This window comes from Phoxinus phoxinus (assembly GCF_949152265.1).
Source record: "Phoxinus phoxinus genome assembly, chromosome: 9".
Lineage (NCBI taxonomy): Eukaryota > Metazoa > Chordata > Actinopteri > Cypriniformes > Leuciscidae > Phoxinus > Phoxinus phoxinus.
The window spans coordinates 14,417,715-14,441,801 of record NC_136884.1 but is presented as its reverse complement, the minus strand read 5'-3'; the positions used below and the strand labels follow the sequence as shown (position 1 = coordinate 14,441,801).

The following is a 24,087-nucleotide window of genomic DNA, read 5'->3' as shown; positions in this document are numbered from 1 at the left end:
GTCCGCACTTATAGACTACCACTTAAATCAATTTTGGGAAGGAAACTGTTGTTTTAGATGCTCAGACTCTGACTGACACGGACTGCTTGCATTTTGAACATTTTGTACTTTGAATATCAAGTAGATATAAATTATAGCAAGTTTGGAGTCCAGATTTTCACGTAAACACCAACTTTTAAGAGTTCCAGGTACAAACCTGGTAAAGATAAGGCTGCAGCCAGCAGATGGACTGGATCATGTATCCATGATTTACATGAGGCTTTGGTTCTTTACTGGAATACCTCATTGTGTCATTACCTCATTTGCTGATTAAAAGTTCAAACAGTGTTCGAGGCCACTTTGAGAATCCCGGGAAATGGGTTCATTACAGCAAACCAGGCTGGCCAATCAACCACACACGATTACAAACATATGTGACCAGTGCAAACCTAAGCTGAGAAAGTGGGATTATCTATCGACACGGACATGGAATTTCCATAATCCCATACGAAGTCAATAGTATCTCTTGGATGTCGTTTTTTTTCTCCAAAATTTAAAGCAAAGCTTTTGTGCATATTCTATTGTACACTTCTGCGATTGGTTATTATATGGAGATCCAACGACGCTTGCCACTCAATGCAAATGTGTTCAATCTCCAATATAATTTTAAGCTTATTTGTTAGATGCACATAATTACGCCTCCCAGACATTTACCAGTTTTAATTACTTAAAAGGTTCTGAGATAACTGTCACTGTTATTGAGCTGCTCATGGAAAGAGGAAATGACATCATCAGGTCAACACTGAATCTTTTTCTCTCACTCTTTCTGTTGCAAACTGTTGTATATTATTCATAAAACCGTCATATATATATATATATGTCAGGGTTGGTGCAGGATGCCGAAGATGAGGACACGGGTATTCAAATGCAGTTAGTTTATTAAATAAATAAACTCTCAGGAATAACAGAAAACAATCAAGGACTTCAGAACACACTACCTTCTACCGACGACGACCAACCAACACTAAGGGAAAACACAGGGCTTAAAAGAACTAGGGTTAATGGGAAAATTAACAAGATACAGGTGTCGGGAATTACTAATTAAACAGACCGGGAAAAACTAACAGGACTAAACCAAAAATCACAAAGACAGGGGGAAACAAGATCACAACACAGAACAAAACACATTAACAATGTGACAGAACCCCCCCCCTCCCCCCAGGCGCGTCCTCGCGCCGTAAAACATCCAAAGGGGTGGGAGGGTGGGCGCCCTGGAGGCTGATGAACAGGTGGCCGATCTGGAGCAGGAAGCCTCCAGGGCGGAGCAGGACGTGCAGGTGGCCAGGGCGGAGCAGGATGTGGGCGTGGCCATGGCGGAGCAGTCGGACCCTCAGGCGTCCAGGGCGGAGCTGGCTGTGGGCGTGACCACGGCGGAGCAGTAGGACCTTCAGGTGGCCACGGTGGTGAGGACCCTTCAGGTGGCCACGGTGGTGAGGACCCTTCAGGTGGCCACGGTGGTGAGGACCCTTCAGGTGGCCACGGTGGTGAGGACCCTTCAGGTGGCCACGGTGGTGAGGACCCTTCAGGTGGCCACGGTGGTGAGGACCCTTCAGGTGGCCACGGTGGTGAGGACCCTTCAGGTGGCCACGGTGGTGAGGACCCTTCAGGTGGCCACGGTGGTGAGGACCCTTCAGGTGGCCACGGTGGTGAGGACCCTTCAGGTGGCCACGGTGGTGAGGACCCTTCAGGTGGCCACGGTGGTGAGGACCCTTCAGGTGGCCACGGTGGTGAGGACCCTTCAGGTGGCCACGGTGGTGAGGACCCTTCAGGTGGCCACGGTGGTGAGGACCCTTCAGGTGGCCACGGTGGTGAGGACCCTTCAGGTGGCCACGGTGGTGAGGACCCTTCAGGTGGCCACGGTGGTGCTGGGAACCTCGTTGGAGAGACCTCCGCGGCCCCCCTAGCAAGTATACTGCGCCCCCCAAAAATTTTAAAGGGAAACTTGACAGGCACAAAGATTTGTTCTTGGTGCTCGGGAACAGACACCGGCTCAGGGACAGACACCGGCTCAGGGACAGACACCGGCTCAGGGACAGACACCGGCTCAGGGACAGACACCGGCTCAGGGACAGACACCGGCTCAGGGACAGACACCGGCTCCAATGTGTGCACCGCCCACACACACCACATGGCTGTGGCCATAATGGCCAGTGTCGCGGTCACTGAGGACTCAGGAACAGTCTCTGTGCTGGACGGGACCAGCGGTGCAGGAAGCTCTGGGCTGGACGGGACCAGCGGTGCAGGAAGCTCTGGGCTGGACGGGACCAGCGGTGCAGGAAGCTCTGGGCTGGACGGGACCAGCGGTGCAGGAAGCTCTGGGCTGGACGGGACCAGCGGTGCAGGAAGCCCTGGGCTGGACGGGACCAGCGGTGCAGGAAGCCCTGGGCTGGACGGGACCAGCGGTGCAGGAAGCCCTGGGCTGGACGGGACCAGCGGTGCAGGAAGCCCTGGGCTGGACGGGACCAGCGGTGCAGGAAGCCCTGGGCTGGACGGGACCAGCGGTGCAGGATCAGCGGGCTCTGGCGCAGGATCAGCGGGCTCTGGCGCAGGATCAGCGGGCTCTGGCGCAGGATCAGCGGGCTCTGGCGCAGGATCAGCGGGCTCTGGCGCAGGATCAGCGGGCTCTGGCGCAGGATCAGCGGGCTCTGGCGCAGGATCAGCGGGCTCTGGCGCAGGATCAGCGGGCTCTGGCGCAGGATCAGCGGGCTCTGGACATACCGGTCTTGAAATAGGCTGAAGGGGAAGATCCTCTAACACGTAGTTCGATCCACACACCCATAGCGTGTGATCAACGAACTCCATAAAAGACAGGTTGAGATCTCCCACCAGAATCAGCTGGGCAAGCGGGTCCTTCAATCCACCCCAGAAACTGTGCCTCAACTCTTCCTCTTCCAACGTCATGTCACTATAAAGGTCCATATACACCCCCGCATAATCCTCGAGTGAGAGTTCACCTTGAAACAGGATAGGTGTTTTAACTGGTTTCACCGTCTTCTTCCAGTGACATCGCCTTTGGCTCATCTTCGGTTATTTATAGGTTGGTCGTTCTGTCAGGGTTGGTGCAGGATGCCGAAGACGAGGACACGGGTATTCAAATGCAGTTAGTTTATTAAATAAATAAACTCTCAGGAATAACAGAAAACAATCAAGGACTTCAGAACACACTACCTTCTACCGATGACGACCAACCAACACTAAGGGAAAACACAGGGCTTAAAAGAACTAGGGTTAATGGGAAAATTAACAAGATACAGGTGTCGGGAATTACTAATTAAACAGACCGGGAAAAACTAACAGGACTAAACCAAAAATCACAAAGACAGGGGGAAACAAGATCACAACACAGAACAAAACACATTAACAATGTGACAATATATCAACTCAAGCAGATCAATCAACATATATTTAACTTGGATTACAAATCTTATCCATTTTGTTTTTCTGCAGGTTTCTCCTAAAAACATTGTTATGTATTAGTAATTTACTACAGTATGTTTTAAATTAAAAATGAATTAATTATCATCATAATGTATATTTTGTCTTCATTATCGTATATGAAATCACAAAATCCCTCATCAGCGCACATTTCCATCAGTAATTTTGTTGACAAGATTAACACTGAATGGCTCATTAACCACCAGGCCATGTTCATATAATGCTGTTGAAGCGTCTGGTGCATTTGTCAACAGCAGTCTACAGTATGATCTCTCATCTAACCGTGACTGTGTTCATTAAGGCTGGGATTTGCTGCTCTGCTTGACTGAACCACACACACACACACACACACCAACAAACATATTTCATACAAAAAAGCAACTGCTTGTGTCAGGGTAGATAGACCTGTCAACATGTGCACGGCAGATCATATAATTAGTCTTTTACAGCCTCAGCGTTTTGGTGCATTGAATGACTTACGACCCTTAATCTACATGGCGGCATGTTAGTGGATATCGACTCTACAGATGCACTTTCAAATGATTTATTTAGCTATCAGTACAAAAAAATGCTTGTTTATTCTGATTAATTATAGTGCACTCATGAGACATGATGCATTAAGGCTTTTTAGGAGCTTGGAAATATCCTTTGAATCCATGAAATTTCAAATTGCATTTAAAATTCTTCCTCCTTATTTTGGGTTGAGTACATTTTGATGTCAGCATCACAGTGGAAGATAGAATATTCAATGAGACGTCAATTAGAGATGAGATCATTGTATGTGTATCCATTGATCATATTGTACATTTGAGGAGGCACTTGACATGGGTGTCCAGTGGCATGCAGGGTTAGCATGGTTGTGCACTGCAGCTTATAGAGCCAGTAGGGCTCCCTGGGGCCCAATCCAACCTTTCACAGCCAGTTTAGCACTAACTATATAATGGCACAGCCTGTGGTGACCTGCTGCTCTTGGGCTGTTTGTGTGGTATGTGTGGATTTTAGCTTTGCTTGCAGTGAATAGACTTTATGCTTATCATTATGCTAAAATTCCTTCTTTTGGCCAAAATGTAAGCTTGCATGTATGCTTAATGAATCCCAGAATACATTGCAACATGCTCAGTGGGGGAAGAAAATGATAAGTTATATCATTAAAAAATAAAAAAATTTAATGATAAGTATGTATACCTTATCTAATTCTACAGAGCCCCACACATGACATGCAAAAAAAAGACGATAATTGTCATAATAATTCATCAAAATGTTTGTCAAATAATGGCCACAATTTAACTACACTTAGAACGTAGCCATAATCATGACTGTATCTTACAACTGTACATTTTGTTTCTCATAATTACAACTTTATACAGTAACTCACAACGTGATATAACATCTTGCAATTGGAACTTTATATCGCATATAATATAATGTGACTATCTTGCAATTGTGATTTCGTTTCTAATAATTGTGACTTTATCATTCAAAATGTGACTTAATATCTTGCGTTTGCGATTTTTTTTTTTCTTGCAAATGTAACTTTATATTTCACAATTTTCATCCATCCATTTTCTAATCCGCTTGTCAGCAGGGCTGCTAAAGAATATCCCAGCGTCTCTTTGTCTCACAATTAAAAATAAAAAAAGTTTTTACTCCGAGGTGGAAACAGGCTTCCGTATAGTTAATAGAGCATTCCAAAATTAGTCACTAATTTTTATTCACTTTAAGGTTTCATGTCAGTTAGGATGCTAGGCTCGCTATAATTGTTTTTCACACCCCTGAAGAAAGTCTTTTTTCCCCCTGTTTTTCAATTTACATACACACATTCTTGGACAGTAAATCTAACACTTATGCTAAAACAAACTCTCTTCTCTAACACCATCCACTGGGATGTCCCCATTAATGTTCTCGTTCCGCTATGTGTTTGTATGGGCACACAATGCACATTTAACACAAGCCGTGGTGGTCAGGCAAACAAGAAGAGAACCATTGGCCAGTGAGTAATTTAATGATTAATTATAATGTAAACAAAACAGAGATTATAATGGAAATCAGCCAACCTTTCAACACAAGCATTCATTCATACGAAAGTGCCCACGAGCCACCCTCTGTGCATAAATCAGGGAGTACAGTGTCGACTCCAAACCAGAGAACTGCTCTCATATTAATCAAAGTCATATTTACCAAGCCTATACTGTAAGTAAGTCCATTGCCAATTTGGATTCACGAATTATGTGTTCCTCTATACAGCCTCAAAGGATAGTTCAGAGATATTTAGCTAAATCTCTGACCAGGGGCTGTCAAACTTCAAAAAGTACAAAAAAAAGCAACATAAAAGTTGTCCATACAGTGTAGGCGCTATATATTCCAAGTTTTTTTAAGCCATATAAAAACTTTGTTTGCAATTACACATGCAGAGGGAGCGTGTGAAACCCGAGGGAGGGGTTCTTGCAGACCAATCACAGCGCTTGCGTCCACGTAGAATTGACGTGTTGTTACAGAGAGGTGCACGTCAGGGTATGCCGAAGGGTACGCATGCTAAACACAGCCTACGACGTAGCTACAGCGTGACTTCGACGCAGAAGTATAATGAGGCTTTAAGGTCTTATGAATTGGTACGAATTAGCCAGCTCGTAAAATTCGTACCAATTGCCGTGAAATCGAGTTGGCTGATGCGTTACATGGAAAAAAGAAATTCAGCTTCAGTTATAGAAGTGCATGCCAAATTTCACATCAAAAAGAACAGGGCACTGAGATGCAACGCACTACAATAGACAGTTCAAAACAATATATTGTTAATATTGTTAATAATAACAATATACGTGTCCAGTGTAAACAGTCTCAAACTGTGTGGCATATCATGTAAAAAATGTACCCTGCAGATACGTTGAATGGGTTTATTATAAGCGAGATGCTCACTTTTACTCTAGACGGAGTGTTTGCCCATTCAATTGCTTACTCATGGCACATAGCAACACAGCTAAAAGTATTCATAATATGTTGGACCTTTTATTGAAACTTTGTTTTTGTTTTGTTTTTCGTTTTTCACCGCTTGATCACTGGTCGCCATCCTCTTTGTATGGAAAAGAGCAGTGTGCATATTCTGCTAAATGTCTCCTTTGATTTTCCACAGAAAACAGAAACTTGTACTGGTATAAAACAATATGAGGGTGAATTTTCATTATTTAACTCCAAGTTGTGGGTCAGTTTGAACCTCGATTTTTGAGTTGTCAGCGATACTGGTTAGCCTATGGTGTTTTTATTCATTTCTGAATAATTCTGCTCATGAACATGTCTGAAAACAAATTTGTTGTCTACAGAATTTCGATTGTGAAGTTTGCGGTTCATTTTGACCTGCATATTTCATGGTTAAAATCACACCCAAAATAAGAGAATTCTTTGGAGAATTTGATGCTTCCCCATTCAAAGAGATAGGATTGAGATTTTTTTTTTGTGTGAGTATGTATACATATATTAAGTGTGATTTTTGGTGAATTGTATTGAACCCACTTAACAGTCGTACCCAGATTTTTAACCTAATGCCACAAATGTTGGTAATATATAAATTGATTTTGCCACATATATGCAGATTCTTGGTTTTGGACAATTTGATTTGATCCAACAATTAAATTTTTCGAACACTTCTACACAACATACTAATACTATACTTCGAACATGTGTTGCAGGCAAATAGGCAGCACAGTGGTCATCTTTGCCGCTCTGGTTATTGGTTGTGATGTCAGTTCAACCCTAGACCTTAGTGATTGCAGGTCTGAAGACCTTTTTGTCTGCTGCTTAACTTATTTAATCAGCAGGCCAAGGGTTTACAACAACAACTATTTCACTGAGTCAACCAAGACTCACCCAAGACCTCACTTTACACGCCCCAGGCACGGCACACTCTTCGAACACACACACACAGACACACACACACATGACGCTTAGTAGTCATCTGGAATGCATTGCCGTTACTTCGTTCTTGGCATATTTTTTCTTGTGCTCCCCGGCCCCATGCTCCTGTTGTCGTTGTATAAGTGATACACACTGCACTGAGCTCAAGATGGAAAAAAACAATCACACGCCGCAACATTAGCAGTGATAACAGTAGCGTCAGCTGTGGAATTATTACTGAGAGCAGATTGCTGCATCGCTGCACGTCTGGACCACTGCCATGGCTTGACATCTCCCCCTATATGTCAGAAGAGTTAACGCTTCAGTCTGTAAACTATTAACCAGACGAACTTTAGTATTCCAGAGCCAGACTTTTGACTGTCTGCAAGGTCTGTTTCACCTTACAGCTTAGTCCAGGCCTTTTAGATGATCAATGACAAACAAATGGGGCCACAATGTAGAAAATTCTTTAAAAAATCTAGTTTTAAACGCATGCCAAGTTCTTATTTACCATTTGTATTTATGTTGGAGTCATCTTGTTTACTAAAAAAAAGTAAAGATTTTGGGTAGTCGCTAATCTTGCCTTGTCGTGAAAAGGGTCTTCATGGGTCCTTTTGTCTGTTTGTTTGGTAACACTTTATTTTACAGTGTCCTTGTTACATGTACTTACCATAGTAATAACAGTAAATTATGCATTATTACATGCAACTAACCCTCAACCAAATCCTAATCCTACCCTATCCCTATAGTAAGTACATGTAGTTGCTTAATATTACTCAGTACTTAAATATATAATTACACTGTAACAGTGTATGACACAGTTAATGACACCTTAAAATAAAGTGCAACCGTTTGTTTTTGCATGTTGGTTCTGCAATATTAGTGAAATAAGTTGTTTGTTAAAAAAAAAAATGTTGGCAACACTTTAGTTTAGGGTCTAATTCTCACTATTAACCAGTTGCTTTTTAGCAAGCATATTCGGATATTGGCTGTTTATTACTTATAGAACATATTAATGCTTTATTCTGCATTACATTATTCTACACCCCTTAATCCAACCCAATAACTATTAATAAGCAGTAAAAATGTGTTTATTAAGGCAAAAGTCATATTTAATAGTTAGTTAATAGTGAGAATTGAAGCCTAATTTAAAGTGTAACCTTTTTTGTTTTTATTTTAAGTAATAATAACATATGCCAAACTACTCCATTTTTTTCATTATGATGATATCAGGACAGTTATAGCACCTTGACACATTTCATTTGTTGTATTTGGTTATTTGGCTAATAAAAATATAGCTAATATTTTGCAATGTCTAATATAGTTTACTATTAGTAATAATAATTGAATGCCAATATGTTATTTTAACTTTAATATTTAGACCAAGACAAAAGCTCTTGTCTCTCAATATAATAAAAGTGAAAGATGGCATAATAGAAAACATCATACCTAAAATACAATCTGTGAAGACAGTAATATTGAGGTCAGGGAAACTCTCACAGGAAGAAGCCAGACACTTTTGGTGAGATATAGATATGTGCACATGGTCCACGGAGACCCATAAGACAGATAGAGAGGCATGGGAGAGGAGAAATACAACACTTATCTAAGTAATGTGTTGATACACACCACTTATCTGCAGGGATGTGTGGTGCAGATTAGGTTTTCCAGCTGTTTAGATGCATCAGAAGAGTAAATGAGGTTAAATAGGTTTTATCGCGTGTTAAAATTAGCACAATTCTATGCATCTTTTCTATGTAAGACTAAAAACCTTAAGGGTATATGAGTGTTAAGGAGTCTATCAAGTCAACATAAACACTTCGAGTTGGAGCCATGGGATACGGCCTGTCAGCACATCTATAGATAGACTGTTGCTGTGATATAACGGAAGAGTGTTTAACTTGGCTTCAACGTGTGGATGTATTTAACGTTAGAGGTATGTGCTAAATGATTTACTTTATAATATGAGATTAGTGGCGTTTGCTGCTATTGCTCATACTTATTATTTAAAAAAACATCCCATAGGTTTACATTGAACGAGGAACCTGAGCCATATTTATCTTGACTTGGAGCTTGGGTAATTTGTCTCGGGCCATAGCAACACCCTAGCAACCAGACAGGCAATTTAGCTCATTTTAGCTTCATAGCAAAACCCTAACATTTAAGCAACATGTTTTTTTCTAGTTCAGAAAATGTAGAAATGTATCTTTGCACGCGTATCTGTTTATGTGCTTGTACTGAACGTTCAGGGCATGGTAAACACATTAGAATATGTGGTTGCGTAAACATGTTTTTGAAGAGATTTTGTTAGAAGTTCTGGCCATAAACTCATTCAGTGGATTTCATAAACTCAGTTGATTTCATTCTTGGCTTGTTTAATGTTGATTCAGTAAGACTTGGAGGACTGGTACCGCCGCTGACCTTTCTGCATGTTAGCAAGTTTTACAGATGTCCCTTTTTTTTTCGCACCCTCTCATTCTCCACACACACTTTGACAGTTCACACAGCACTTTCACATTTCTTCAACTGACATGTATAAATTCACTCACGCATTATTAAAACTTTATCAGATTTCCTCGGTTTTCGAGTTGAGTCTGATTCTTCCCACTCTACTAAATATCCTATTTATTCTATAGAGGCATTACTGGTAAATTCAAGAGCAATACAATTATGCAAATTCAGCGTATTCATTGGCTGCATGATTGAACACACATTTTTGTCATATTTAATTGTATTGCAAGAAAAGCTTGCAGCATTGGTTTCAGTGCAGGTTGTAATATCAAAGAAGCCACTAGATGGGGATTGAGAGCTACTATTTTTATGGCATGATGGCATGATGGGAATTGGCTGCCATGTCTGTCATTGTACAATATAATGGAAATATAGTTAATGAAGTGGGTCTAACAAACTATAAATGGTGAACGTATTTTGATTTTGACAAATGTAGAAACTAAAAAGAAAGGATGGCTGAGTGAGTACCACCAGCATAAGTAGAATAAATCAAATTTCAAAAGATATACCAGTGTGCATTTAAAACCAGGGCAAGAATGTGAAACGAACAATATACCTTCCCACAGAGAAGAAGAGCATAGAGAAGAGGACAGTTAGCTGGAGGGAATTATGGGAGATGGAGGCAAGCCGAATCAGCTTATTGCTCAGGGCAACCTATATGTCCTGTATTATGTCTAAAAAGGATGGAAAGCATTGGTCGGTCCGGTCAAGATTGCCTGAAGGGGATTTGTGGCAACATCGACCATCAGGCTGCTGAAAGAGCTGGAAGTCCATGGCCGAGCACTGCACCAGATCATCAAAGAAACAGTAACCACCGCATAACGCTGTAATCAGAGGCTTTGGGTCAGGCGTAAAAGACCCCACTTGGGTCCTAAAATGATGGAGACACACCCGAGCCTGATCAGCTTATGGGACTGCCTTAGTTTGCACCCTTAAGACTTGTCCTGTGTTCAACTTGTTCCCAATACGAGAGTAGGCTACTATACAAAACCAGAACACGCGGTGAGTTGTAGCCACATCTAGTGGTCACTGAGAAAGTTTGCATGACAGCATAAATGTAGATCCACTGCAGTAAAGAAGACTGTATCCAGGCAATCGCTCTTCTCCTCGGTGTCTCTGAACTGAATGGATTGTGATGTTACACTCAGATTCATGATCAGTGCTGTCCATACGAGGTCTCCTGCTTTAAATTCCAACTACTTTTATTCATGACCATACATTATTAAAAATCAACATACTGTTAATTCAATTAAATCGACGTCAGTACAGTGACATGGTCACATTTGTCCATCTAACGCTAGATGGCGCACAAGTCAAAGTCATATTTTCGCCGTCACCATGTCCTGTACATAGACATTGCTCGTGTTACATTCAATTGTAGATTTGGATCCCTCATCCTCCATCCCAAATTATTTTTGAAACCATTAAAAAAGATTCGGAAAACATGGTATTACTGATTATTTCTCTATAACATATATATGTATACATTATACATTATGATCAAACATTATAAAGTAGTGTTTAGTAAAGTTAGACATATATATCAACAATATCATCAATATTTACAAATACTTTATAATGTTTGTTTATATGTATTTGTATCAATGTTATAAAACTAATTATTTTTAATAATATTGTCAATATATCTACGTATTCAGAATGTATTTATAATGATTTATGTTTATTTGTATTTTATATTGATATATATAATATAGTAATGTTCATTTATTTTTTTTGTTCAAAATATTGTTTGTACTGCCGTGGTGATAAAACACTGAAGAAGAAAAAGAAAGAAAGAAAGAAATTGCCAGTGCAGTGTGATCTGTTGCTAGCCCCTCCCCCAGCTGCGATATGCGCATGTCACAGAACGCCGCTGATCACGTAGAGCACGTCCAGCACGCCGATTCTGAGTGGTTGTTATACAGATGTTTGTCTATCTTATGTGCATTGTGTGCAATTGTTCCAATAACCCTCGTGTCTTTACCTGTACAGTGTACCTTTTGTGTACTTCACTTGGCATTTGATCACTATTCAATTATAATAAATAAAGCGTGCATTATTACGTTTGACATTTAAATGGTATGGATTAGCCTACAAATTGGCAAAGTTTGTGATTCTGAAGTAGTTATCAAATCTGGTTTACAATGTATATTACACACTTCCTTTACTTTTTAGTGTCTCGCCCATGGTCTCGCCTCAGGCAGTGCCCTGTTTGTCATTTGGCATGATCATCATATTAGTAGGTCAGTGAACTGTATGGTGTTATCGGCTCGGGAACAAATTTAAATCGAGACCCTAATAATCATTTTAAAACCAGTGACGTGTATAAATTGAATTTTATTGTGAAAAGTAACTATTCGTTTATTAAAACCTCCAAGTGTTCGTGTTTGAGCTCATGTATGCAGTGGAAGGCACAGGCACGCACTAGTTGTCGGATTTTCCTTCGGCAGTTTCCGCCTGTGTTAACCACGCCCCTATTTCCCTTCGGGAGATTCCGCTGACGTTAGCCCCGCCCCTACAGTGCTCAGCGTTGTTTAGGGACATTAGGAAGATGGCGGCTGCCCCGCTATACTGTGTCTGCCGGCGGCCCTATGATTTTAACCGGTTTATGATCGAATGCGACATTTGTAAGGACTGGTTCCACGGCAGGTATGTAAATTATCGTCTATTTAACATATGTGTGAAGGTTGGTATGTACAGGCTGCCATGCCACGGGTGTATTTTTGGTGTAAATCAAGGGTGTCATGTGAAAGTGCTGGTGACGCGCGTTGGGGGTATTTAAATATGACGGTGCGCGATCACGATCGACTCGCTTGTGTTTTGAGCGTTGTTGATCGATTTCTGTCAGATTTCTTCATGATAAATGTGTAAGAGGAACTTTTAATACAACCTGCCTCCCACAATCCTTCCCCCAGGATAAGATTATCCTGCTTTCCTTTAGAAGTGAGCTGCCAAAAGCCACATGGCTCATCTGTATGTGTGTTATGAAACTAGACATTTAAATCGTCTGTCTGCTTGAGCTTGACAGGCTTAGCTGAACTTGGAGAAAACTGTTCTTTATCTCACTTTAAGTTTATAGCTCAGATTTAACGCCAGAACAATCCATTTTGTGACTTATATGGCTATTAGTCAAAAGTTTTCATCTGTGATTTCAGATGGGTTTCTATTTACCATAGTAAGCTGTAGTCTCTGGCAAAGTACATGATTTACTACAGTTACTAAACTACACACACACACACACATTATATATATATATATATATATTAATATACATCAATGGGATGTCATTAATATAGGATTAATATACATCAATTGGATGTCTTGACAAGTAGGCCTATGCATACAAGATTGTTTGTATTTATGATAATCATGTCATCTTTATCTTGTTCCCTTGTGTCACATTGTTTTATGTGGTAAGACAAGTTGTGCAATATGAACACTTCTAGTGCTTGGCAGAATATTTTCTAGATATTTTGACAAGTAAATACACAAACAAAACAACAAAATCTATCTTGGCTGGCACACCAAATTTTGTTTGGCGTATTGTCAAAAGTAGCTGCCTTTAAGCTTCAAGACAGAATCTTCTCTGTAAATGAGCCAGGTCTCAGCTTTCCTTCCTGTCTTGTGAAGTAACTGCCGGTATACAGTGAGCGGTTGTGCGGGTGTTGAGAATTAAGTCTTGTGTAACTTTGCGGAGCTGCCAGATTCCCCTAAGTGCGAGACAAAGACTGGCGCCTTTTCAGGCCAGAAGAAGAAGTGAGGGAAATGACTGAATCTGCAGTGTCAGTGACGCACAATATCGCTACGACATGCTCGGTATCACTTCACTCTGAGCATCTAGATTGACGTGACGCAATTTTCCATAATCAGATATGTGAAACTTCTTGTAGAATTTGCACGCCAAAAAGTGTGGCAGAATGTGGCTGCTTGTCTTAATGCACGTGAGGTGAACATGTGTCTGAACCTGTGAATTAATCACTAAAAGAGAAGGGACCCTGAGGGCATGTAATGTTATAATTGGTTATCTTTAGAAGGAGAGTCTTAGCAGGTTGTGATTTGTATGATGAGACCAGAGTTTTTTTTAGGCTTACGGTGAGTTTAGGTGGCCATAGATCTGATACTGTAGTTCAAATCTCAGGTCAAGACCATCTTTTGTAATTTTCAGACTGAAAGTAAACCAATTCTGTGGCCCTGAGTGCCATCAAAGAAGCCAAAACACGAAAGTGAAACGACAGAATTCTCACTTGTGGCGATTGCCGAACCAATTCCCACTCTATATTTGATTATTTTTTGATAATTAATACCGATAATTAATACCGATAATTAATACCGAAGACTTGTTTCATGAAAATGCCAAATAATTCCTATAAGATGGTGGTATCGTAAGAATTGCTTTGGGTCATACAAAAACTTTTAGCTAGAACTTGGCTAAAAGTTTCCTAAGCAAGAAAGGCTTAGGGTCAAATGGGGTCAGCAGATTTGTGTACGTACACCCCACCTAGACATACCTTCCCAAATGTAAACTTGTTTGGCTCTGGATTACTATTTGGGAATGCTTCTGCATAATGCAATGGATGGATTGACACTGGCCTAAACATTAGTCTTTCTTTGGATCTTGAATGTGTGTACTCGTGACCGGAACATGAAGACGCATGGCTTACGAGGAAAAAGTGCAAGTAAAGGCAATGTTAAAAACCTTTCCCTCTTCTGGTCACTTGGTTTGTCAGAATGTTTTGCCGTTCAACTCATTATGTCTCATTAAATCCTAAATGGGCTTCTGAGTCTCAACAGAAAGCCTGGTGTGAGCCGCTTCCAGACCTGAGAGACGGCATAAAGATTTGTTCACTAATCGGGGCCTGGTTCGGTGACCCCTGTCTGCTCTGTAGTGCGTTAATCCAATGCAACTGTCCTGTTTATTTGTTAGGAAAGTATACAGACTGATGAAAAATCTTTAATTGTCACTATTTAGTTGGCTGTATTTATTTGACTTTCACCATTAATGCAATCCAAGGTAGTATTGCAGATCCAGTGGTCTGGAGTCTATTGTTCTGCTTAAGCCCAAAGTTGTTTTTTATGCTGCATGTGCTGCATACATTGTTGTGTTTTGTAGCCCCGTGGTCCGGTTTTGATAACTGAATGCATTTTGAACATTCGCCTCATGCATACAGCTTGAATTTTTTTGTACTTACTAGGCTAGTTGGTCCACAAGGCAGCAACTATGGCCCCGGCCATTGTTTAACAGTCCAAAAAGAAAAAAGAAGAGACATGGCAACAACAAACTATTGAAGATCGCAACAACAAGAGACGCCGCAGTGATTAGCGCTTGTGTGAGGTGTATAAAAGATGCTCGCAACTCTAGTTAAAAAACAAAAACAAAATGTATCTATCAACTTCGGTGAAGTAAGGTACTTAGAAGTAGTGGAGACACTGGATACAAAATTCTAGTGTGCATTTGTTGTGTGCCTGTGTTTGTACTTGCTATTGGATTCAGTACTCTGAAAGGCTATGCATTTGGCTGTACACAGAAGCTGAATGATAGTTTTAAAAAATCAAAGAAAAAAAGTTCTGCGCGTGTTCTACTGACGACACGCAAATGAAAGAACACAGACGCAGCCGGATCATTTCCATAATGAACAACGCAATCTACCAAGAGCAGCGCAAATTAACGTCTGATAAGACATCCTTTTTTTGTGCGGTAAATAGCCTAATGGCGCAAATACCAGTAAATTGACTAGCGCAAACCGTAGTAAATCACCTTACATGATTCCTTACTCTCCTCCCGTAAATTTTTCTCCTGAAAGGGAAACTCCTTATATGCATATGCTATAAGGTCAGCTGTAAAAATAACCCTGTCCATGCCTTTTTTTCATTGTGTCTTTTAGTAAATCGATCCTAGAAGTAAATTGTAAGAAGATGGTTACTTTGCGCAGTCGCAAGCTGTTAGTAAATCTGCTAAACCTAAATATTTTTGTGTAGTAACGGTTTTAAAATCAGTAAGGCACTTATTTTTGTGATTTGCCTAACGTGTTTTGCCTAATAGGCTATAGCATGGCATCCCTTTCCTCATTGCTTGCTGAATGTGTGTAGTAAGTGACGTAATAATAGTAAATGTATACAGTGGGTTACACAAAATAAAGGACTCTGACAAGCTGGCCACTGGAAACATGTTCAGTAGGTTCATTCCTACACACTTTTTGCACTCCCTCTGGTTCCCTGGTGGGTAGTTAATCAGTTACTCAGGTGACAGGAAGGCTGACTCGACTCGGCATGTGGCACACTGACCTGGTTCACATGCTGTGATGAAACTAAGACAGGGAGATGAATGGAGCACTTCATATATAAAAAGGCATTATGGGAGAGATGGTTAAACTCCATATAATTAAATAAATGCATGCATTAAATGGAAATTTTTAACTACACTGTGCAGTCAGTATTCACAATTAAAGTGAGAGTTTGGATAATAATAAGTTAACAATAAGTTTTTCCAACTTAATTTACTTTGATTGGCACAAGTAAATTTGGTGCTCAGCGAGCTTTCATCTGGTTATTTGGACATTGTTGTGCCATTCACGTGGGCTCATTTCATAAATGCGATTATTCCATGATTTTGAGGCATTATGGGATTGTGTATGGATTATATGTGTGTAGTGCATTGGGAGAGCCTGTTTGCTTATATGGTAAAGGTACTGCTTTATATTACACTTAAGCAGAGTGAATTGTGTGTCCAAACTGCTGAGAACTTCAGTACATTCATCAACTGGGGGACGGGATCCGAGGTCTCTATTCTTTTCCTCATTGTCTGTTTCACGGAGGAGGAGAGTGGGTGTAGAGTCATTCATCCATAAACCCTTCCTCCCCCATCTGCTCGTGTGTCATTGCATGTCTGGCTCCTCTGATACCCAGGTGATGCAGCATGAGCTTGGAGACTGGGATTGTATCACGGGTAAAAGACAAACATTCGGTGAATGCTACAGACTTTGTGTTGTCTTTTCAGACCTCCAGTCATCATAACAAATAATTAGTGATGCACCGATAATAAAACATGGGCTGATGCCAATAACATGCTAATTAGGTTGTGTTATGGTCGGTAACTAATAAATATAAAAATAAAAAAAATATTTACATAAAAGTTTTTTATATTAAATACATATTATATAAAAGATAGCCTATCAATTCTATTGTATTTTGTCTACATAAATTAAACCAATCCAATGCTACAAGTGAATTTAGACAATGCACTGTATAAAATATGGACATTAATTTTGCGATTTTCAAAATATAAATTTAACAGTATTATTAAATTATTAATGTTTAAAAGATGAAATTTAAATGAGAATTAGATGATGATCATGATCTCGACCCACACAGTCAGCTGTCTATTAACCTTTGACACGTACGATCATAGCGAACATTCAAATCTGTGAGAGAGCAGTTATGATGTATAGGTATGAAAATGCTTCATAAACATTTTCACACACAGTATCATTATTTCTTTGGTTTAAGAATTCAAATGATCACAGAAGTACTGGGATAAAAGTTTATATTTTGAATATAAACTGATGTCTAAGGTAGCGATCAAAATTGAGTAAATCACCTTTTGAAAGTAACTTGACTCTTCAAATAAAGATTGTATCAAACACTGTTACACCAGTAGTTGGCAATTAATGACTGTTAAAAAAAATCTAGCCTATTTGTCATTTGAATCATTCATTCAAGAGAATTTTTTGTTAAAAAACACTGATTCATCCAGTAATGAAACGAGTGACTTCTTAATGAGTGAGTCATTGAATCATTCATTCAAACCAATTAAAAAAGGAAATGATCATGAACAATTGACTTTGATAATCTATTTTTTTTTTGTACATGGTATTCTAAATATTATAAAGTTTATACAATGGATGAATGTCAGGATCAATCTCAAAAGCATTTCAGTTTTTGAGTAAAAAACTGCAATTTACTTATGTTAGGTCGCAGTAGAATAATTTCCGCATGACCACTGATACCTCTCTACCAGTACCAGCATGGGTGGCGTGGGGATGTTCGCTAACAGTACACCGCGGCAAAGGTATTCAAACTTCTTTTTACCCACAAGCGAAAAACAAAAAAAGAGCTATGCCGTTAGTACATTGGGCCTTTTACCTCTTCTGGGATGACAACAGCTTTAGCTACCTTCTAACTTGGTCTTTCTTACAAGTTTCCTGCAATAATGAGGAGATCAAAGCTTAGACAGAAACACTCAGTCCTTTGCATGTGTTCAAAGCCTGTCTTTTCTTTGAGGAGAATCACCTTTCTGCTGAAGTCCCCTGCTGATTTTAACAGCCCCATATAGCACAGTATCCACTCTTGATGTTAACTCTATTCTGATGGTAGAGAGAGCGAAGCGTTTACGGCAGCATCCTTCACGCATTCAACTCAAATAGGAATTAAAACCGCTTTTGAAATGCATGATTGCAGGAACATCCAGCAATCTACAGAACATAAGCTAGCGTCTTCCAGAGGCTCTGTCCCAAATAGGGTACTTGATGTACAAACTTGCAATGACCACTTGAAGTCCATGAGGTCGTGTGGTGTCCCAGTTGTCATTTAAGATCTTGGAAGGGCGGTATGCCAGTACTACTATCTGACTACTGGGATACAGTATTATGTCACCAATTGGGACAGGGATAGCTGTCGACTGATACTGTTTTTTTAATGGCCGGTGCTGATATCTTAGAGAGCAGGGTGGCCGATATATAATAAAATATCATTGTTTACTTATTTTAATTAATATTTAAGAAATTATAAATAAACTTGGAAAAAATTAGTCTTTCAAATGAACATACTTATAACTTTAGGTGGCACATTCTTTATTGCAGTCACAAATAAATTAATTGTTTAAATATATATGAATTAAAAGGAAATAAACTGCAAGAGGGTACGCGGTAATCTGGTAAGTTTGAGCTCACTGGTAATCATATTTTTTCAAATAAAGACATGGTAACACTAATTTTACATACACCACTCAGTGAAAATCGCATGAATATGACATAATGGGCAACTGAATATAGCGCAGCATCTTGTAAAATCAAGGATTTAAAGTTTGTCGATCGTGCGTCTCCAGTGAAGCTGAACTGACCGTCACGCACAGAGTAACACATTCATGGCCACAAATCTGCACACTTCAGAGTATCTGACAGCTGGATTCGACTTAGTCTGCAAGGTTTGTGATATTAAAAATGTATTACATATTAAAAGATTTGTTTAAATTAGCCTATATGCGTATTTGCTGAATGCTGATGGTAAATGAGAAAATATTATAGTGTTTGCCTTCCTGTAACTAATAATATAAACACAAACGGGTTACTTTTTCGCATACCGTTTAAATTTTTTTTTTTAACAGGTCTAGGCCTATTTAATAAAGTATTAGACAAAACTGTTAAACGGAGTCCGTAAACTAATGAAGACTGTGAGCGCTGTGTACTTGGGCGCAGGCGTTCTCAGTGCCGCCCGTCAAAATAAAAGTCTGATACGCCGTCAAATTCCAGATATTGGCCGATATATCGGCCTTGGCAATATATCGTTCGACCTCTAGACAGGGACAGAATATATGTGACGAAATGCCTCATCCACTTGTGGGTAGTTGTCCGCTGTGAAGTCTCTTCTGAATCGTAAATCAATAAACGGGACAGCCTAACGTTTAGTAGACTTAACAGACATATGTGAGCGAAGGCCCCAAGACTGCAAGTGCAGAATCTGCATTTCTCAATATTTTGGCTGTATAAAAGAAATCCCTTGTGCGCATATGCTTTTGTGCTGTAGCTGGGCCAATTTGAAAGATAACAGGGTTGTTGTAGTCAGCTGAAGAGCTTAAAGCTGTTATGATTTTTAACAGATTCAATTGGTGATTTGTCATGCAACCGTTTATTTGACATCACGGCCATTTCCCACATTTAGTTCAGACAGTTATAGTGTTCTCGCGTGACTAAAAAGTAGCTAATATTTATATAAGCTCCAGGAAAAGTAGAGTATGTATCAGACTAGGTGTCGGTAAACACGTCCGTGTGAGTGTTAGCACTTTCCTGCGTTCTCTTGTGTGGCCCCAGTTGTCTCTGTAAATCTCTTGCCGCTGGACTGTCAAAACTCTGCTAGCTGATTTCACATGGTTGGCAGTATGACTCTGGAATGAATCTTAGGAACGTGTGTTTGTGTGGGTGGCTGAGCATTGTGGTTTGGCTTTTTTGGTAATGTGACTTGGCGTGTTTGAGTGACATGGTTGGTGGAGGAAATCCCACATTTGTGACGCAACGCTTTGTTGATTGTAGTACTGCCTGCCCACACAATGCTTGACGTATCCAGTGGTAAACTATGTAAAACATTTTTGAATTTCGTAACATTTATTGAAAAGTTCGGATGACGCCATTGTACCATGCAACAAAGGACATTACTGGCATTGACTGAGTTTAGAAAAAGTTTTTGGTTTCATTTGTAATTGTGAATAAATTCTGATTACGCCACGTTCATGTGGTAATTTTGGACATTCATTGTGATTTTTGCTAAGTTTTGGTTGATGGATATAGGCCTATATTAGACTATTTTTATTTGACCATTTTGATATTATCGCCATAAGCAAATTAGCCTTTCGAGATATTTAAATATTATAGACACCTGGGGAGGTCCTTTTGAGTTTATTTTAGTCTCAAGACGTGTTATATATTTTTTATTTTAATATCAGCCATTTTTCAGTTTTCTTTCTTAAAATTAATATAATTATCAGTATTGGCTAGAATGTAAATGTCAGTGCAAGCACGACTTGTATTTGCTTCATAAAAAAAAACATTTTTGTTTGTAAATTTTACCTTTTAATAACTAAATATTATTTTTGTGTCATTGTGTTAGTCTAGTGTGTGAATGGGTCATTGAGTTTCTCGTCCAAAGATAATAAACTTGTAATATTCAAAATGGAGCAATGCTAATGTTTATAAACACAAGATTTAGACTTGTTTTTGTTATTTGCTTGTACTACTGCAACATTCAGATGTGTGGTTGTGGCCGAATTCTATGGGTACTTTATCTTGCTTTCCTTTTTTCAGTTGTGTTCAGGTAGTGGAGCACCATGCTGCTGATATCGATGTTTATCACTGTCCCAACTGTGAGCCCATCCACGGACCCTCCATGAGTAAGTGTGTGCATGTACACATGTTTCTTTGTTGCTTTTGTTGTGTCCAAGGATCAACTTATGAATATTTCTTTATTTTTCTCAGTGAAAAAGCATAACAACTGCCACAGGCATGACTACACAGAGCCAAATGATGGCACACACCCCATCCAGGCAGGAACTGCTGTGTTTGTACAGGAACTCCAGGCCAGGAGCTTTTACAGGTACAAGCACCTCTGGATCAAAACTTGATTCGATTTTGAACTTTCCTACTTTGACGTCTAATGTGTTTTAAGGACATAATCAATCATTGATGCATGTGTTGCGGCTTTGAAATTTGCACCTACCTGATAAGACTTGCAATTGATTTGTGTGTTTTTGTGTGTCCAAAGTGGGGATGAGGTTCTGGTGCCAATGCATGGGAGTCAGGTGACCCAACGCTTCCTGGAGAGGGAGGGCTTCCATTACCCCATAGTGGTGCATGACCTGGATGGACTGGGCCTTAAACTGCCCTCTCCTTCTTTCTCTGTCAGCGATGTGGAGCATTATGTTGGTAAGACCTCAGTTTGTGTGTATTGCGTTTTATGGTCTATCAGATAACAGCTCAGGATAGTGTCTGGCAAGTGGGGCACTAGAGCAAGAGACGCATTTAGATCACATTTGGGCTCATAACCAGACACACACATTTGTGCATATATGCTGTTCAGAAGTTTGGGGTTAGTAAGAGTTTTTTCCAAAAATGTTTTTAGGGTAGGTGATTTCGGAGTGGCTAGCAATAGCAAGCTAACTTACAAAGCATAACATCCCACCCACCCTTCAGAGCGCTCTGCAAAGACAGACCTCCAACAAGACATGAACGTGCAGGTCTCGTAGCTCAGGGAGGAACTTCACGGGTTGCCATAATTTAATTACGGTAGTTATGGCGTAAACTCAGCATAAGCTACTTGTTTCGGTTGAGAGGAACTGTAAAAGGCGGTTGTTGCTAGTTTGTGGCGCTCAGTGACCGTCTACAACTCTGCATAGCCTCATGGAACAAGCTGATGACGTGTGATGTCTGCGCGAGCAGGTATAGAAATATATAGGTTGACAGGCAAGAAGGACAATGTATAATCAGATTAAATTGTTTTGTTTCTGAGGTTTCCACAGAAGATGTATGTACATTTATCATTAATATTTAGACCACTTCTGTTATTGATATCAGGATGTGAAAAATGTTCCAACCAGTATAACAAAAAAAAAAACTGTTTAAAACAATTTGCCTACCTTTAATACTTTTTTCAGGAGCGATGCATTACATTGATCAAACGTGACAAGACATTTATAACGTTAAGAAAAAAAAATTATATATCAAATAATTTCTGTTCTTTTGAACTTTGTTCATCAAAGAATCCTGGAGGGAAAAAAAATCTTACAGACCCCAAAGTAGAAAAATAATAAAGGCATGGGAAGGCAAGTTTCTGGTTGTGCCCGAGGTTGAAAAATCACCCTTTTACTCAAACCTCTGTTGGGTTTTAATATCATTTTATTAAAGCTAACAAGTAGTTCTTTGAACAACTTTAAACACATTGGAGCGTTAGGTTACCAAGAGCCATTGTGATTGTGGTTATCCGTCCGTGCTAGTAGTGAATGGGTTTGGACCGGACTCCTGTGGACAACTGTGGAGGTTATCTCCTTTCTCTTCTACATTAGACCTAAAACATTTCATCTCCAGTTACAAAGCCGTTGTACAGCACAGCCAGTCTGAGCTCAGGTTCCCAATAGATGTTTTATCTCAATGCTTATGTTACATGGCTCCCTCTTTCGCACGCCGCTGATCTTTAAGCTGGGACTGTTTTAATAGTAACAGGTGTCGAGGGGAAGAGGTGTGTGTGTCTCTCTGTGTGTGTCGAGAGAGAGAGAGAGAGAGAGAGAGAGAGAGAGAGAGAGAGAGAGAGAGAGAGAGAGAGAGAGAGAGAGAGAGAGAGGGGGGGGGGGGGGGAGGGCGGGGGGAAGGCGGGGGGAACTCAACAGATCATGTTACCTAGCCAGTTGGACACAGACAAAAGGCCACTAACCTTCCCTGTCTGTCGTTTCTTCCATTTTCTCTCTCCACCTGCTTTGCTTTTCTTAGAAAAGAAACACACACATTGAGAAATACTCATCTTCCATGTATGGGCAAATTTAAAAAAAGAATATTGTTTGTTGTCAGACTTTAACAAATTTTATGCAACATTATTCATCAGAGCAACAATTTGAAAAGGGAGTTAAAGGGGTAGTTCACTCAAAAAAATTTAGCTGCTCTTTTCAATATAATGAAAATTAATAATGACTGGGACTGTCAAGCATAATTTTCGGTATGTTTCTCAAGAAAAGTTATCCTGCAGCTTCAGAAGAATTTTGTTTTTGTGTCTTTTTTTAAAGCTTATTCTAGTCTCTATTAGTAATGTTTTTGTTAACTGCTTATGCACACTGCTTTTTTATTAGCTTATGCTATAATCTCGATGTGCAATACATATTTTCCAGCTTTCGACTGACAATCATGGTTTTTGTACTGTCACTATTCAAATAAACATATAAATAATAAAATAACTATAAATATTAAATTAAAAACTTAAACTAGAAAAATTTAAAAGGATATTATATGTTGTCTTGAACTAAAATAAGTTTAAATTTAAGTGCTAAAACTACTCAAACTGAAATAAAAATAAAGCTGTATAGAAATATTAAAAGGGAAAAACAAAAAGCAGATAACATTAAAACTTAAACAAAAATTTAACTGAAAATATCTAAATAAAAGATAATTCAAAATATGAATAAATGCTATAATTGTATATGAATAATACTAAAATAACACTGGCCCATTTACTTCCATTGTGTGGAAAAAGCATGAATATTCTTCAAAAATGTGAGTTTAGAGTTTGCATGTTAGTTTGCAAAAAAATTAAATATGATGATAAATAAATGAATAATTTTGGGGTGAACTTTAAATATTTAAATGTATACAGACATTTTCAATTGAATATTGCTGGAAATGAATGGGTGATGGCGACCATAAAAATATCAGCATTGGTTCAAAAGCTGTGCCGAGTTCTGTAGTTATGTCC

The 24,087-nt window shown here is 39.6% G+C and overlaps 1 protein-coding gene across 4 annotated transcripts in view; it reads left to right on the top strand.

Moving 5' to 3' along the window:
* Positions 1–24,087, top strand: part of kdm7aa (lysine (K)-specific demethylase 7Aa) — a 59,561-nt gene that overhangs the window by 22,589 nt on the left and 12,885 nt on the right. For 2 of the 4 annotated variants that reach the window (XM_079622228.1, XM_079622227.1), the window contains exons 1-4: positions 12,383–12,519; positions 20,940–21,025; positions 21,111–21,228; positions 21,397–21,557. In XM_079622228.1, coding sequence (XP_079478354.1) covers positions 12,422–12,519; positions 20,940–21,025; positions 21,111–21,228; positions 21,397–21,557 — 463 coding nt within the window. In that variant the 5' untranslated portion in view covers positions 12,383–12,421. Of the gene's footprint in view, positions 1–12,382; positions 12,520–20,939; positions 21,026–21,110; positions 21,229–21,396; positions 21,558–24,087 lie in introns of those variants that run through there. The other 2 variants (XM_079622226.1, XM_079622225.1) reach the window with 1 other exon arrangement.